At 33.0% G+C, this 19297-nt stretch overlaps 1 protein-coding gene across 2 annotated transcripts; it reads left to right on the forward strand.

Moving 5' to 3' along the window:
* The first annotated feature begins 1424 nt into the window (after positions 1–1424).
* On the forward strand, positions 1425–19041 carry LOC134685151 (uncharacterized). Of its 2 annotated transcripts, XM_063544627.1 has the most exons (9): positions 1425–1723; positions 3231–3352; positions 5879–6255; positions 7012–7065; positions 7700–7826; positions 8563–8678; positions 9791–9863; positions 15320–15882; positions 18789–19041. In XM_063544627.1, exons 1-9 carry the CDS (start codon positions 1704–1706, stop codon positions 18825–18827), a joined length of 1491 nt encoding a protein of 496 aa, XP_063400697.1. In that variant the 5' UTR covers positions 1425–1703; the 3' UTR covers positions 18828–19041. The 2 variants fall into 2 exon arrangements, with proteins under 2 accessions (XP_063400697.1, XP_063400698.1); XM_063544628.1 differs by lacking the exon at positions 3231–3352 and having other exon boundaries at positions 1426–1723.
* Positions 19042–19297: the final 256 nt, after the last annotated feature.

Genomic DNA, 19297 nt, shown 5'->3' on the forward strand with positions numbered 1-19297 from the left:
ATATAACATATACTTGGAACAAATAAGAATATATTGAGAAGATAAAAAAAAAACGTTCAGTCAATCAAAATATTATTTCGGTCATTATTGAAGAAATATTAGTTACAATTCGAGAAAAAGTTTTACTGCCTGCATTTCGTGCAAGTCTATACGAATAATTATCACCGTTTTATTTTTGAAAACTTTACAACTCTGAGACTCCACAATTATGGCTCCTTGTTTAATTCCACCCTAAGTTGAAGAGAATTTGTGTAAGTTTTGCAGGTACAACGTTGTTGTTTCGTACAAATACGTACTTCAGTCTTCAATTTAATGTTTACCTAGGAATATAAATGACATGGACATGATTTGTAGAGAATTAGTCTAGGAACATTCATTAAATACACAGCTCTTGAACAATATTTTAAAAGTCATTAAACTTTTTGAAAAATTTCCATTGTTTATATTTAGTTGAACTTCCTCATAATATTTTCCTATTTAAAAAAAAAGAAAAAAACTGTATTGCTCAAGAGTCATATATGCATTTTAAGAATTGAATGCTTCTTTTTGTAAATTTATTGGGTGGTAAAAGCGTTGACCGAAGTACATTTTGTATGAAGCGCGGAAGCGCTTCATTCTAAAAATGTACGCACGGTCAACGCTTTTCCAACCCTATAAAGTTTCAAAAAGAAGTATTCAATACTTATAATTACATTTTTTTAGCTAAAATCATGAAAACACGATTTTTATCCAGTTTTATTTCATTTACCTGTGCACTTTTTTTGTGGGACCTCGTGTCAGCATGCATGATAAATGTTATTGTCTGATGCAATTGTTTACGGAATAACATGTTAGCCAATCAGAATAACGTATTATAATGAAACTTACATCTTATGTAATTATATGCGTATAGTTGACTTGAATTGGTCAGTAGACTTTATCTTATAAAAGAACCAATCAAATCAAGGAAACAATCATTACATACGATAAATGCAACTTTTATATGAATATGATAAATATCCAAGAACCTGACCTGAAATTTTGAAAAGTAGAAATGGTGTATTCCAGTATTTTGATACCAGGGTCAGGTCCTGACAATTTGAAAGAGTTCGATGAAATACATGTACTTGCAAAATAGAATATGTTAGTATGGTAATTAAGCTGGAACAGACAGCAAAAAACCACTCAAGTACATATACAGCAAATAATACACAGGAGACTTATGATAAGAAAATATTTTGATGCTTTCCATAGATTTATATACATTTAAAAACGTGACATAAGTAATGGAATTTCATATAAAAATAGAGAGATATGGTAGATTTCCATTGAGACAAATGTCCAACAAGGTTTAAATGATTTTAGTAATTTCATATGTCACCATACGGCATTCAACAATTAGGACATCATTTTTCGTATATTTTACATTGGTCATTACAGAAAAATGTTAACAGGAGAAAAAAATGGACATCGACTTTTTCAGGGATAAAAATATGGTTTTTGAGAAGTCTAAAGTGAAAACTCAGATTTTTTTTTCTTCGTTCAATTTCATGTAAAGGACTTCAAAAATGATGTTTCAACAATTTTACTCGTTTCAATCACTAGTTCCTTCCAATGATATAATTGGAGTTGGTGTGCTTCTTTCCTTTTGAGTATATATATTACATGTAGTTAACAGGTTAAATCGCATGAAGTGAACACTTTTCATAAAAGTTGAATGAAAGATGGAAGAACACACAAAACGGTAAATATTGTCGTTGTTTTAATTTATTGTTGACATTATGTTAATTACAGAATATTATTGATAATGTCTTAATTTATGTAATGTTTGTAATAATTAAATAACAATATGCTCCAACGAGCCTGACTCGCTCGCTTTCCAATGTCAATCTTTGGGTTGCACTCGTACACATTTGTCAGTGTGCATGATCATTTCACACCATATAGAAATAAGAAAACGTATTTGTATGACTTTAATTTTGGTTTCTTGTGTAGGTCGGAGGTTAGTATGACGTCCATTATCACTGAACTAGTATACATATTTGTTTAGGGGTAGCTGAAGGACTCGTCCGGATGCAGCGATTGTTTCTTCTCACGGCATCGAAGACCCATTGGTGGCCTTCGGCAGTTGTCTGCTCTTTGGTCGGGTTGTTGTCTCTTGACACATACTCCTTTCCATTCTCAATCAAATTGGTCTATACTATCTATAATATTAGTTATCCATCCTTTCAGGGAAAACATGTTATCATTAAAAATTTTAAACCATATTTCAGAAGGTCTATCATAAGAGAATGTATACAATTACTAATGCAAAAAGTCGTTAGGCATGGAGGTGTATTATCGTTTGCGACTATAAAAACCGCTGTGATTTATGATGCTGAATCGAAGTACACATGTGGGAATTAGGAGGAGGTAGTCCTTAAATATACATATCATTAACCATTCAACATTTTGTATCGGATATTATTTTTTATTATCGAAATGTCACACTGGTAGTCATAAAATAGTATCCGATTTGAAACGTTGAATGTAAATAACATGATCCTTCGAATTCCTGTACAATTACTACACCCACAGACTACCCAACTTTAAGCACATAAGACTAATAAAAACCAAACTAAAGTTCAAATTTAATACCCACACGACAGTACCATGTGCTGATTTTAATTGCACATTATGATACATAATATCATGTCGACAAAATGTAGTCAAGTAATTCATAATTACTACTGATATCAAAACATTTCATATAACATCAAATAAATTCACATGAGCAAGTTAAAAAAAAATCAACTGAGAAACAAGTCTGGTCGAGTCGGCCCTGTCGTGCTGAATGGCTAATCCCATGAAGCGCGGGAAAACAACTAACGGTCTATGGGAGACAACTAGAAGAAATTAATTTCAATCTAATTCAGTTCCTTCAAACGGTTGAAATTACATGTCTTATATATTATAAAAGGACTATGGGGAGGGAGATCTGAAAAAAAGGTTGTATTTCGTAATAATGGCTGTCAGGGCTCTAATTCATTTTAAAACCATAGCTTAAATGAAAACTGAAAAAATACCTCCAAATACATTTTGTTGTCCAGAGATAATTTCAGTCTGATATTATGTCTTTGGGAGAAAAAAGATATCTGTTTGGGAGACCTAATAAGATACTAAGCATTTTTTTTGTATCCAATAATGACACCCATCGTGTTAGTCTTTTTAGGGAACATCCCCTGCTGAATAAAATGTACTTAATATTTTAGCACACGAAACAAGATACTTAAGATTTTAAACAGCTACCCGTTCACACTATTGGTGGTCATTTTAATAGTGTTTGAAAGTTCTCTACATGTGGCTGAAGTACTGATAGAACAAGACATAAGAGGTAAGCTAGTAACACGGATTTATTGTTGTTATATGTATTATGATATCGTTACACCAGCGATTACTTCAACAAATCCATTAACAATTTAGAAAACTTGCGTTACAAACATGTGTAATGTTTATTGGTCGTTAAGGTTACAGTTGAGTAGAATCTTAGTGTAGAAATGCGTGGTTAACGCTAGAGAAAGAGTTAGGTAGATTTAGACGTTTTACGGGAAAATTAGTGGCCGGGTCTAAAACAATAGGAGTGATCGTAATGGACTCTGTATGCTTCGTAAGAGTAACATTTAGAGAACACCTCTATCAAGTAAATAGTGGCATCGACCACGGGTATATAAGAGAGTGAGAAACAACATTCGAGGTTGTCGGTTGGCTTTCGATGAGCCGTCATCTGTCAACAATTACGTTAGTAATATTAAGACACTTGGAGAGCTTTAATATTCAGGAGACACTTTGTACAGGGTACAAGTGAACGTACAGGTTGATCGGATTGACAAAGCAGACTGTCCCACTCGGATGACACGCTGTACCAGCCCGCACTGTCTGGTAGTAACAGTCTGTTCCACTCGAAGAACAAGTTGTAACTGCCCGCACTGTCTGGTAGTGGCAGACTGTCCCACTCGGAGGACATGTTGTAACAGCCCGCACTGTCTGGAAGTGACAGATTTCCCTTCGGAGGACAGGTTGTACCAACACACACTGTCTGATACAAACAGACTGTACCAGCAATATTGTCTTTTAGTGACTCATCGTCCCATCTTGAGGACAAGCTGTTCTATTGTATTATAGTTGTATATATATTTTTGTCTGTTGTAACTTTATTTCGACAAAGAGTCAGTGTGTATATTTTAGTTCATTGTGCAGATAGTTGTAGTTTTTAGTATTACCATATTGTTCGTCGACAACTTGGATCCAAGTATTTACTGTAACTGGCCTTTAGGATATAAACGCCTGGTTACACGTTACACATGTTTCATGCCTCATTTGCACTTATACCACACCATTTTCTACATTTGAAAATGCCTGTACCAAGTCAGGAATATGACAGTTCTTGTCCATTCGTTTTTGATGCGTTTTGTCTTTTGATTTTGCCATGTGATTATGGACTTTCCAAATTGATTTTCCTCTGAGTTCAGTATTTTTGTGATTTTACTTTTCTCTAAATGAGTTATTCCCTAATTGTGTTTATCACCGCTTCACACTCCCAACAATTCATACAGCTGCTGATCGTGTATTTTCTTAAAGACGAAACATAATTCGTAAGTTGAAGCAACCCATGATGTATGCAAACCATATAAGCCGTGTATGAAGACAACCTAACTTTAATAACAGGACTAATAAACGGGAAAAATCATCCCAGTGATTATAATATACATGTGCAAAGCAAACAACAGTATGGTATAGAGAAAGGACATACATATATAACTATCGCACTAGTAATATATTGCTTTTTAGATTGTCACGTTTCTGTCACCCACATATTCAAAAATGACATAGTTCTGTTAAAAGATAAGCCGCCATCAAAAATGGACTTTTTTGGTTTTTTTTAAATATTTTCAAAGAGTCATAAGAACCTTTAGAACGATTCTTGAGTTAAAAAATCAAACTCGATGAATCAATCGGCAAACCTTGGGTGGCTTCAATTCTCCACCACCAGAGAAAAGTCTCGAGGAAATTCAGATTAAAATGTCTGAATGAAGATGAGAAGTTATGAAGGATTCGTATAAAAATTAAGCCAAATTCAACTAAAATACAGGGTTGAATAAAAACGGACATCTTACTGCTCTACTAGAAAAACCGTTGCAGCCGTTTTAAACCAAATTGAATAATTTTAATCGTGTGTTATATGCCTCTTTTTGGTATTTCTGGTTACTGGAAATGTAGGACATAATTTAGCCTGTTTATTGTATTTTACGGGACGGTATACTTTTATATGCTTGTCGGCGGCCGGAACAGTTTTTAGTGTCGTCTGTCACCCATGTGTTTGATAAAATGGCTGTAGTATACAATTTATCTATCGATATTCAAAAGCGTAACTTAAATCTTATTACCCCCCTCCCCTTTCAACAAAAAAAAAAGGATTGAGGAACACGACACATGTGATGAATGTGCACATTCAATAAATATAAATGTCTATAATAACTAGTCTTTTAATATATTTTGGAAATTATTATGACATCTATTATTATTGAACTAGTACACGTTTTTGTTTATGTATCAGCGCTGAAGAACGTCTCCGGGTGAGGGATTTTCTAGCTGTGTTGCAAAAACATTGGTGGGCTTCGGCTTCAGTCTACTTTTTGGTCGGATTTTTGTCTCTCTGACACATTCCCCAATTCTGTTCTCAGTTTTATTCAAACCAAAATAACGACTTTAAAAATAATAGCCCTTTTACGATTACTTATAACAGAAATCAAGGTCATAAATAACACACTTCACTGAATGTATAAATTCCTTGATAACACTGTCTTCGTGATCATATCGACAACAAAATGGTTTTGCTATTAATATTCTTATTTACTTACAGAAAATATTGTGGACGAATGCACAGAAGTCAAGAATTTTATCCAAAAACTGGGTCATCCACAACACGATACAGTAGATACTCCTTCATTAATGAATAACGTTATAATTGCCACCAATAACTTCCTCAATGTGTATGATGTCACGAAAAGGGATAACCAATCAAATTGTTCGCATTATTCACATGCCTCTACTGAAGACGAGTTTGTTTTCACTATGGATTTTACACAAGACCAGAACAGTATTGTATGTGGAACTTCAAGTGAACTGGGGCATTTTGACATAAGCCAGGTCTTTTCAATAGCAGACCAGTTTCTCCAAGATTTAAGTCATTCTTTCCGGATATTTGCCTTGGGTATTATTATATTTATGTCAGTAGAGGTATTATTTAATTTTACTTGTTTATTAAGTACTTTTCAGACTAAACATATAAGTTTCACGTTGGTATTATCTACAATTTGTTACGAACATATGATAGTTTTTACACTCTCCACCATTCATCAATCTGAACCACACATACAAATGGACTATATACGAAGTAACTGCGGATTCAGGAACGAGTACATCCTGTTCTCTCTCACTTTATGAAACAATACGATTTGTTACGAAAGAAGATGTAGCATAATTGCCAATGAGACAACTCTCCATAAGAGACACAGCAATAAAACACCGTACGGCATTCAACAACGAGCATAGTCCACCAAAAAAAAGGATCCAAATTAATGACAAGTTTAAACCAATTCAACCAAGAAAACTAACAGCCTAATTTGTGTACAATATAATGAACGAAAAACAAATATGTAACACAGCAAAAATCGACAACCACTAAATTACAGGCTCATGATTTTTGACAGGCACATACAGAATGTGGGGAAAGGTTAACAAAAAAAAATCGGTCTTAATTTTACTATTTTAGTCATCATGCACCCATTCCCTGTGACCTTTGACCTGTGAAATATATGATTAAGAATTCAAGAAATAGCAGAACATGAAGTATTGTGTTTTTTCAAGATTTTCCGATACTTTTAAATTGCTAATCTCATTGCCTCAATGTTTTGCAAAATATTCGATACGGATATATGTTTAATCAAATAGTTTAATCTATCATCGATGACTACATTTCGACATTTTTTTCAGACTTCGCTTAGAATGTTCTGTACTGGGTTTATATTCCTTAAAAGAAAAATCGAGGTATGTATATCGAGATGTATATTGACAATTTGCATGCATATCCGAAAAAGGCAGCTCAAATTACTATGGTAACGTATACGAAAACGCTTGTACACTTTTATACAAAAGGTGGATAAACTTGAATTGTCTGAATTCCACGTTTGGTTTTTTTTTAAATCTTTGATGGAAAAGTTTCAAAAAAAACCATACTTATTTATACGCTATCGTTAGTATGTTTCTTTGCATAAATTTTCTGTTAATTCAAATAAATGAGGGAGTTATGTTGTATAATAAAAGGCTGTCGTCTTACATAATGGATATCGATGTTCTAGTCAGTTTTCAATTTCCAAAAACCAAATAACGATGCAGTAGTAAGGAGCTGAAACGGACTGATTCAAAAGTAAAAAAAAAAAAATTGGCGCGCAATCCCGTCTTATCTAAGCAGAAACATAGCATCGAACCTGTGATAAATCAAAATCGAATGAGGGTTTGGTCTAATCGTAAATAAATCCGTTGTGTCTGACATCGGATAGTAAGCGCAGAAACCATTCAGTTTCTTCCGTGTACTATCATAAACGTGGTGATATAACCAACAGTGTGTATAATTAATCGAAACCGAAACACAACCATCTCACTTCTTTGTTACTTTTTGTAGGTCTTTGATGCGATTATTGTGTTCACATCTTTGATATTTGACTGCTCGTTTTACTCGAGAAGCTTTCAGAAGTCTTCTATTGTCGTAATGCTTCTGTTACCATGGAGATTAATCAGAATTGTAAGCAGTAAGTTTTTTCCTAACTTTAAAAAAAAATATTTCTGGCATGTCGCATGAAAAAGAAGTTTCTTGGTTTTTTTTCCCAAAGCAGCAAAATCATAACTCTAAAGAATCAAAGATATACAATACAATACATTACAATACAATACAATACAATACAATACAATACACAATACAATACACAATACAATACAATATAATATAATACAATACAATACATTATAATACAATACACAATACAATACAATATACAATATACAATACAATACAGCACAATACAATACACAATACAATACAATACAAATACAATACGATACAATACAATACACAATTGCAATGCAATGTGCAATGTTATATACAATGAAATATGCAATGCAATGTGTAATTTGCAATGCAATTAAATGCAATGTACAATGCAATGCAATTGAATGTTTAATATGCAATGCAATTTAATGTTTAATATGCAATGCAATGTAATGCCATGTTTTATATGCAATGCAATGAAATGTTTCATCTAAAACATATAATGGGATATCAGAACAGAGACTCATGAAATACTAAGCCAAAAGCTCTGATTGGATGCTAATTGTAACATACATGCATGATTTGTATCTACAAATGAAAACTGTAAGTTCAATACTAAAACTGACTACAATACAACTTTATCAACCCTTTGATTGGTTTAGTTACAAATTAACATTCATTTTGAATGAGCTAGATAATCAACCTGAGATTTTTTTCAGGCTTAATTGCGGCACTGAATAGTAAACATAGACGGCAGGTAAAAAGTCTGAGCATAGGAAAGAAAAAGATGGAAGAAAAATACATCAAAATAGCCAAACAGTTCCAAGTTGTTAAGGTAGAAGACTACGGGTTCTTTTAACGCTAGTAAATATATAACATTTTATCGTTTGTGGTCAACTTTGATTACAGAAACACATAATTAGTAAAGGTGAAAACAACTGAATTAATTGTGGATTACCGTTGGCAATCTCAACGATTTTGACGACGTTGTGAATTTGAATTTCATTCACAACGGCACATACGTCCTAATTTTCTAGCGATAATATTTCATACAACTGAGCTGAGAAAGGAAATTATCAGTACGATCAAGGGAAGTTTCGTAACATAGCGATAATGCAGCATATTACCTATTATAACATCACCATTGTAAATAATAGACTCGTGATAGGTATACGTGAGTAAGACAACTACCCAAATAAAAATATAGATATTTATAGGTTATCATTGGTTATTTTAAGGAGATTGATTTTCTCGCTTGAGCCGGTATGGCGAAAGAGAGAAAGCAATCGAGTTGAAATGATCAATGATAAACCGCTTTTTTACCTATGAAGACGTTGTTAATTTCCTAGACAACGGCACGTGTTCCTCTAGTTTCTAGCGATATAAATTTTCCTATCACTCGACTCCGCTCAGAAAGGAAATTATCAGACGGCAAGATCAAAGGAAAAAATCGTAAAATAGCGATAATGCATAACCTTGCTGTTATGTTATGTCTATACAATATGAGATCATCACTGCAAATACGCTCATCTCAAATCAATGTACAATCAGAAGAAAAAATCGCCTCAATGTTAGCGTGATTGCAAGTGCGGATGGTCGTCTTTCGGTTCAAACGTAAGGCTTAAAAAATGGTATTTGCTGTTTCTCCTCTAAACACTTGAAATCTAACAAAAAAATTCTGCTCCTATGTTATCTTTTATTTTCTCATGATAATGTCGGGCATTCTACAACTAGTGAACTAGTGAATTTATTTGTTATTTGGGTAAATAAAATAATAAATTTTCTTTACAGGATGAATCTTGTTTTTTTCTTAACTCGAATTACCAATAACCCAAAAATATTTTCGCAAAATGATAGTTGTTTTTAAATGTGTTTGGTAATAAAAGGTACATTACGTTGTCATAAAAGGTAGGATATAATTCAAAATGTCACGTGTTTTCTTCACAGGGAAATGAAGACAACCTTATTAAGCTGTGTAAACTGAAAGGGGCTACCGGTAGAGAGATAAATTTATGTGTTTGTAAGTGTTCGAACGTAATTCATGAATGTGCATATATCTCACTTGTTTATGCGAAAGCGTAAACAAGTAAAATGTACATAATTCATCTCTACGCATAAATCCCGTACTTAATTTGTTGTATTTTTTAAACGACCTAAGTGGTCAAGACTGCAAATCATTCTACATTTTTATAATATATAATGTGTATTTGAATCTTTAAGTTAGTTCTTTCACTAACTTAAAAATCGTATTGAATCTACAAAACGTATAAATATAGGTTACTTTTTAGCGTAACGAATATTCTTTTGTAATACCACCTGTCGTTATACGACATATCTCTACAGAAATAAGTGTGGACACAGATCAGTGGATAGAAATTGTTTAATTTGCTTCTACAGATAGATGAATTAAGTATGATCATACCACTGAGAACAGTATTTATAGCACTTGAAATCATTCATTAAAAATGGAAAAAAATCGGTGACCAACAAGCAGTCAAGTTTGTATATAATCTGTCAAACTCTAAGTTAACCTTAGTCTACACAGTTGTGAATATATAAAACAGACTATCAGATATAGTTCTTTCTACCAAAGTCTGAAAATACGTTTTTTTTTTTTTTAAATATAACAATCGAAATGACTGAATTTTTTAAAGGTGTTGGACATGTACATGAATATGCGACAGGGTTAACGTAGTTTTCAGGGATGCTTAACTTTACCCTTATATCTCGATCGTTGTAAATAAACAAAAGGCGTATAAAGGAATAAACAAGAATAAGAATAAGAATATTTTATTATTCCAATCAAGGGCCCTTGATGGGCAGCATAACATGTACACATAGAACAATACATAATGATTTGTAACAGAAAAACATTTTTATATAATAAAATGAAATATTGAAAAAAGTTCAGACAGATGTTATTATCTTCATTCTATAAAATCATATACATTTAATTCCAGGCAGGATCAGAACCTATAATCATTACAATTATGAATAATTGTTGTTACATACATTAATTAACATTTCGTCTATCATCTAGACTTGTAATAATATAGCTTCCTAAATATTTAAGTACAGACAAATTTTCATTAGTAAATAACCATACAAATTTTGCCTCATTTGAAAGATGTATAAAATTCGGACAAATACAGTTTATCTCCTTGAAAAATATCTCCCTATTATTTTTGTATGCTGGACAACTAGTTATAAAATGTTGTTCATCTTCAACCAAATTTAGACTACATTTCTTACAAAGCCTTTGATGTCTCTCTATATATAATGTTTTATACCGGTCTTTTTCTATTTTGAGATCATGTGTACTAATTCTAATTTTACATATGGCACTTCTCAATTGAAAATTGTTTAAAGTTAGATACATTTTTTTCGAAAAACAAGTTTTAAGTTTGAAATAAGTATCTAATTTACTATTCTGTGTATCTGTTCTTTTTGTGTTCCAAAATTTTACAAAACTATTACAAAGTTTTTGCTTAACTGACTTGATAAAAAAGTTAAGCTTCACCTCCAAATTATGAATATTCAGCTTTTTAAAAATGAAATGTATGGATGAATACCAGCATTCAATATTATTATCAAACATGTTTTTGTTACACCTATAGGTATCATACAGTAAACCATCTTTCATATTCTTTATTCTGAACCAATATTTTAGCATTGATAATACATCTGAAAAATATAAAAGGAATCTACCAAGCTCTCCTAGCACAGCTAGGTTAGAAGACTTTTTGTTTACACCTAATATATACTTCATATATTTTAAATTGGATTTATCTAAAAAATCATTCATATAAATGCGCTGTAATAAATATTCACTTTCTTTCTGACATGCTGCAGAGCTAGTTTTAAACATATCAGTAATTTCACTGCCATACATTAAAATGACATTAAAATGGGTTTTATTGTATGGTCATATATATGTAATAGAGTAGAAATACTTGGATTGGAAGATGATAACAAAACGCAGTAACAGAAAACTGCTAACTCTATAATAACGATACAAAACAATACCAATAATTATATCACATTGTTAGTTTACTTTTCTATCCTGTTATAGGTCAATATTTTAAATCAGTTATGCCCGCGTCACACTGTCCCGATTTTTATATACGATTGGCACCCGAATGCGAAAATTGTAAGTTCGTACGAAGTTGGTCCCGATCACGTTAAAATAAAAAAAAGTGACCGAAGCAAGTACGATGAATAACGAAGTCTATACGATGGTGCCGAAATTATATACGATAGCAAAAGATGGACATACGAAGGTAAACCGAAGACCGAAGCCTACACGATGGATCACGAAGGCTACACGATAGATAACGAAGGCTACACGATGGATTACGATGATGGCGCGTAGCCATACGATATCTAAAATTGTTATGGACACTTTAGAATCAAAACGCACAAAACTTGGTATGGTGTTACTCGTGTTGATATCTTAAGTGTTATTGACTTTAAAGTTCAAAGGTCAAGGTCACAGTGACAGTTGTAATACAAGGCAATATCACCCTTGTGGACACTCTAAACCCAATATGCTTCAAAAGATTTTTACGAAATTTGGTATACTGTTTCTCTGACATTTTTTACGTTCAAGGCCAAAAGGCAAGATCATGCAGAAATGAAATAGCATAATACACAGGAAATTGAATACTCATTTTTATACCTGCTGATTCTAAAGACAATATTAAAGGTATTTCCAGTTACTGCTGAATGTTTTGGTTGATTTCTAAAAAAAATAGTTTATGTATCAAATATGCATATTCAATTTACCATTTTCTGCATGTGTCATATACAAATATAGTGTCCATATTTGTCCCCAATTCGTTACATACGAGGGGATGCCACGCTCGGCATTGCCTTGTTTGAACTGTAAAATGTATGCACTAGTCTGAATAATCACCCATAATTATGCCCATGTTTACTGATCTATCTATAAGGTGAAGTAATGGGCCGGGTTCGTTGATCCCTTGTATTCAAAAAGAGCTCTTTCAAGGAGAATATCATAATAATATAGACAAAAGGTAGGATGTGGGGAAAGCAACAAATGCGGCAAAAGATGACATATAAAAAACAAAATGGTTATGGAGTGAACATTCGTGTGACAACAACTCAGACGATACATAAACAAGAGTGCACACGCTGAAATGTCTCGCCTTCTTTACTAATCATAGATATTATGTTGATAGACCAAATATAAAGCTGTTACAACTGTCACATAAACTCAACATTAACCAAGAAAACAAAACATTGATCAATGAACCATCAAAATGAGGTCAAGGTCAGATGAACCATGCCAGGCTGACATGTACAGCTAACAATTCTCAATACAACAAATATAGTTGACTTATTGCTTATACATTCAGAAAAGCAGACCAAACACAAAAACTTAACACTGAGCAACAAGCCGTGAAAATAAGGTCAAATAAAACCTGCGTAATAGACATATAGATCATAAAATATTTCCTTACACAAAATATAGTTGACCTAATGCGTAATAGACATATAGATCATAAAATATTTCCTTACACAAAATATAGTTGATAGTTGACCTAATGCATTAGGTCAACTATATTTTTTGTAAGGAAAATCATAAAATATTTCCTTACACAAAATATAGTTGACCTAATGCATAATGCATTAGGTCAACTATATTTTGTGTAAGGAAATATTTTATGATCTATATGTCTATTACGCAGGTTTTATTTGACCTTATTTTCACGGATAAAGTATTAGAAAAATAGACCAAAATTCAAAAACTTATCTTTGACCAATGAGGTCAAGGTCAGATGACACCTGTCAGATAGACATGTACACCTTACAATCATTCCATACACCAAATATAGTAGACCTATTGCATATAGTATAAGAAAAACAGACCAAAACACAAAAACTTAACTATAACCACTGAACCATGAAAATGAGGTCAAGGTCAGATGACACCTGTCAACTAGACATTAACACCTTACCATCATTCCATACACCAAATATAGTAGACCTATTGCATATAGTATAAGAAAAACAGACCAAAACACAAAAAAATAACTATAACCACTGAACCAAAAAAATGAGGTCAAGGTCAGATGACACCTGCCAGTTAAACATGTACACCTTACAGTCCTTCCATACACAGAATATACTAGACCTATTGCTTATAGTATCTAGATATGGACTTGACCACCAGAACTTAACCTTGTTCACTGATCCATGAATTGAGGTCGAGGTCGAGTGAAAACTGTCTGACGGGCATGAGGACCTTGCAAGGTACGCACAAAGTAAATATAGTTATCCAATTACTTATAATAAGAGACAATTTAACATGACAAAAAATCTGAACTTTTTTTTCAAGTAGTCACTGAACCATGAAAGTGAGGTCAAGGACATTGGACATGTGGCTGACGGAAAGTTCGTAACACGAGGCATCTATATACAAAGTACGACGCATCCAGATCTTCTATCTTCTAAAATATAAAGCTTTTCAGAAGTTAGATAAAGCCGTCGCCGCCGCCGGATCACTATACCTGTGTCGAGCTTTCTGCAACAAAAGTTGCAGGCTCGACAAAAATCAGAATAATGAAGAAAAAGTTGGTTTTCCTATATACATATACCTGCAGTTTTGGTGTTCGAGGCGCGTTTATGTTACTTGATATGAAAAATTGACAAACAATAGTATTTGACTTGTAAAGTAAATCCAGAGCCTGCTCTTCTTGTTCCATTTAAATTGATAGAAACAACCCTGTCGCCTTTTGTAATCTCATAGAATCATATGATATGAGTCCATGTTTTGTCGTATTAGACTGACCAGTGCATATCGAGCATGGCACTTTAAATGTATTTTAACGCGAAAATAAACTTACATTTAGCTGGATTTATTGCCGTCGTAGTTCCATCTTGTCGCCATCGTACGTTTATTCGATGGCAACACGACGGGATTAAGAGGTCTTCAAGAAGTCGTGCTGCCATCGTATGACCTTCGGGTATTAAAAAAAAAAATAGCTTCGTGATTCATTCGTGTAGACATCGTAATGTCAAAACTGCCCGATGGCAACGATGGAAACACGAATGCAATACGATGTTCAAAGATGCATTTCCGGTGACAATACGATGGTTAGGATGGTGATACGAACTCAATACGAACCCTCAATATCGGACGCACCTTCGGGAGTTTTTTAACATGTTAAAATATTTAGAACCTTTCCCGAAGTTGTCCCCGAAGGCTAGAAAAAGTGGCCGATGGTTCTACGATGGTTAAAGATGGCACTACGAATAGCCCGATCTGGATACGATCAGTCCCGATTTTGAAAATTTCCATAATCGTGTTGCCATCGGCGTAAAAATCGGGACAGTGTGACGCGGGCTGTAACAAATGGCATAATCAATGATCATCAATGGTAAAGAAGCTTAAGTAGTTAAAGAAAGGGTTGTCATAGAATTTACTTAATCACGTGATATATATTTTTTTAGATAAAGGAACCTCTCACATGACAGTCGATCCTAACTGTACAATTGCTTCGATGATGCTTCTTGGCGGTTCACTGAACATGTCATATGGAGGAAATATGATCGCCGACAAAGATCCAAATAATAATGATATTGACAAAGCAAATATTACGTCAAAATCCAGTTTATCTGTGTATATGCGACCTAGCATTACAGACAACCATCAAAGTCTACAAATACCAATGTCTGGGAATAGAAGTCTACACATACAAAAGTCTGACAATACTAGTATACTCATACCAAAGTATAACAATACTAGTCTACAAATACCAACGTCTAAGAAAACTAGAAAACAAATACCATTTAAGAATACTGAAAATATCTCTGTTATTCCAAAGTCGTCAACGCCATTTCTGTTTCCCGCACCAAACTTTTTCTCTCCATCTAATTTTCTAACACCATTTTATTTGACGACACCGTTAAATACGCCACAAACAGTCTTCTTCCCTGATAATTTTGACTCTAATCTTGCTAGAGAAAAATTGTTAAACGAAGGACCATCAAGTCAGAAAGAGGCAAAGCAACAGGTATGTATTTGTATAGGTATCAGACCACAAATTAAAAAATGGCAACTATATTTGTTGTAAAGAACTATTGTCAAAAGAGGCGATAGATACCAAACAAAGGGATATCTAAATTCATAAGTCGAAAACAAAACTGACTGCAGTGCCATGGAAAAAAGAAAATAGGAAAAACGGTCAAAACACTGTTCACGAAACATATATTAAAAAACTTGACTGAGCAATCCCAACCAATGATCGGGGTGATCTCAGGTACTCTAAAGTGTATAAATCCGTCCGATAGGGTTCATTTGACCATGATATCATTTTCTGTTAAATTGCCATACTAATGTTAAAAGTTTTCACGGGTTGGTCCGTTTCTAAAACACTGAGCAGTAGGTTTGTAATATTTGGTGTATGTGTCATTTCGACATGGCTCATATGACATTGACTTTGTTCGTGGTTTAATTAGTTTAAACATATTTATTAATAGTGGATTGGGAAACAAGTTTTGCAACTTATATTTATCCCTTTCCACTTTGCGGGTGCGAGTGTTGCCTTTTAGTGGCATTAGCCTACTCTTTTTCGAACTCTACAAGGGTATCTTTAACGTGCAAGAGATATGGCTCTCTTTTAACACGGGTCAGCCATTTATCGTCCCCTTCCGATGGACTATCATCGTTTCCTCAAGACCAATTGGTTTAATTATCAACATTGAATTTGTTCGTGGTTTAATTATCGACATTAACTTTGTTCGTGGTTTAAATATCGACATTGACTTTGTTCGTGGTTTAATTATCAACATTGAATTTGTTCGTGGTTTAAGTATCGTCATTAACTTTGTTCGTGGTTTAATTATCGACATTAACTTTGTTCGTGGTTTTATTATCGACATTAACTTTGTTCGTGGTTTAATTATCGACATTAACTCTGTTTGTGGTTAAATTATCGACATTAACTTTGTTCGTGGTGTAATTATCGACATTGACTTTGTTCATGGTTTAATTATCAACATTGAATTTGTTCGTGGTTTAATTATCGACATTGACTTTGTTCGTGGTTTAATTATCGACATTAACTTTGTTAGTGGTTTAATTATCGACATTGACTTTGTTCGTGGTTTAAGTATCGACATTGACTTTGTTCGTGGTTTAATTATCGACATTGACTTTGTTCGTGGTTTAATTATCGACATTGACTTTGTTCGTGGTTTAATTATCGACATTAACTTTGTTCGTGGTTTTTAAATTATCGACATTGACTATGTTCGTGGTTTAATTATCGACATTGACTTTGTTCGTGTTTTAGTTATCGACATTGACTATGTTCGTGGTTTAATTATCAACATTGAATTTGTTCGTGGTTTAATTATCGACATTGACTTTGTTCGTGGTATAATTATCGACATTGACTTTGTTCGTGTTTTAGTTATTGACATTGACTATGTTCGTGGTTTAATAATCAACATTGAATTTGTTCGTGGTTTAATTATCGACATTGACTTTGTTCGTGGTTTAATTATCGACATTAACTTTGTTCGTGGTTTAAATATCGACATTGACTTTGTTCGTGGTTTAATTATCAACATTGAATTTGTTCGTGGTTTAAGTATCGTCATTAACTTTGTTCGTGGTTTAATTATCGACATTAACTTTGTTCGTGGTTTTATTATCGACATTAACTTTGTTCGTGGTTTAATTATCGACATTAACTCTGTTTGTGGTTAAATAATCGACATTGACTTTGTTCGTGGTGTAATTATCGACATTGACTTTGTTCATGGTTTAATTATCAACATTGAATTTGTTCGTGGTTTAATTATCGACATTGACTTTGTTCGTGGTTTAATTATCGACATTAACTTTGTTAGTGGTTTAATTATCGACATTGACTTTGTTCGTGGTTTAAGTATCGACATTGACTTTGTTCGTGGTTTATTTATCGACATTGACTTTGTTCGTGTTTTAATTATCGACATTGACTTTGTTCGTGGTTTAATTATCAACATTGAATTTGTTCGTGGTTTAATTATCGACATTGACTTTGTTCGTGGTATAATTATCGACACTGACTTTGTTCATGGTTTAATTATCAACATTGACTTTGTTCGTTGTTTAATTATCGAAATTGACTTTGTTCGTGGTTTAATTATCGACATTAACTTTGTTCGTGGTTTTTAAATTATCGACATTGACTTTGTTCGTGGTTTAATTATCGACATTGACTTTGTTCGTGGTTTTTAAATTATCGACATTGACTTTGTTCGTGGTTTAATTATCGTTATTGACTTTGTTCGTGGTTTAATGATCGACATTGACTTTTCGTGGCTAGATCTGTTTTGTAGATATTAGAAGAAATAAGTTAGCTTTGTCCGGTATCTAATGGTTTGTAAGGTACTAGAAGAAATTAGTTAGCTTTGTCCAGTATCTAATGGTTTGTAAGGTGTACGCGTGCTTATGGTTTGCGTCGTGTGATCTTGAGTTTATGTGATACTTGTGGCTCAAATCTTTACTTTCAACATTTATTTTTATAAATACCAATAAGCAAGCTTGATGATGCCATCTCCCCCCCTTCCAACGTAAGCACATACCATGCAATGAAAGTAAATGCATGATAACAACAACTTTAATTTAACACATGACAAGGAACATATTGAAACATGATTGGTTCAAACAACAACAATGCATTTTAAATAACGCACTTCATGGATTTCTGTCGTGTAAGACTTTCACTAAATTTTGTACAATAATAAACGAAATAAAGCAATTACAATCGACGAAACTTTATATTTCTTTCAAAGTAGAATTAACTTCTTTGTTTATCCAGTTTTCAATGTAGATTACGAATACAAAATCCAGTTTGCAGTACATAATCATTAAGAGAATATATTCAGCATGTATAATATTTTCTCCTATTGTTTTTAATCCTTTTAGAAGTTGGACGTACCAGACATCCTGATTACAGAGGACTAATTTGTGCATGGGAAACTTTATAACGATTATACATGTTATATATGCATCATTTGTTTAAGAATTGAATAAAGAAAATATCAAATTGAAAAAATACTATGTTATTGTATGTTTAAATCTAAATGAGTGTATTTTTTGTAATATAGATATTAATGGACAACAGTATAAATATGTATCACTAACAATAGTTGGCTTAAATAAATGTAAATTGGTCGTGTGTGATTTGTTATTATATTTGAGTCCTTGACTGAACTTAAAGACCGTTTTATGCTTGTGACGCTTATCATATTACAAAATCAACAGAAATTTTACAAGAAAGCATTAATCCTTTTTTTTTTAAATCTTTATTTATTTGCTAGTTTACCCTGAGAAACAATGTGTAAAAATTGCAAGAAAAATAAATAAGATGGCCAGTTAGTTGTATAATGGCTGATAAAACAGTGACCTAGTTAGACAGACGTGCCTGGTCTTTA

Source organism: Mytilus trossulus, chromosome 9, assembly GCF_036588685.1.
Source record: "Mytilus trossulus isolate FHL-02 chromosome 9, PNRI_Mtr1.1.1.hap1, whole genome shotgun sequence".
Lineage (NCBI taxonomy): Eukaryota > Metazoa > Mollusca > Bivalvia > Mytilida > Mytilidae > Mytilus > Mytilus trossulus.

Bases quoted from the DNA above. Each gene is read 5' to 3' on its own strand.
- LOC134685151 (XM_063544627.1), top strand. From the start codon at position 1,704: ATGGAAGAACACACAAAACG. The intron at 7,066-7,699 runs GTATGTATATCG...TACTTTTTGTAG, and splicing joins TCCTTAAAAGAAAAATCGAG to GTCTTTGATGCGATTATTGT. The intron at 15,883-18,788 runs GTATGTATTTGT...TAATCCTTTTAG, and splicing joins AGAAAGAGGCAAAGCAACAG to AAGTTGGACGTACCAGACAT.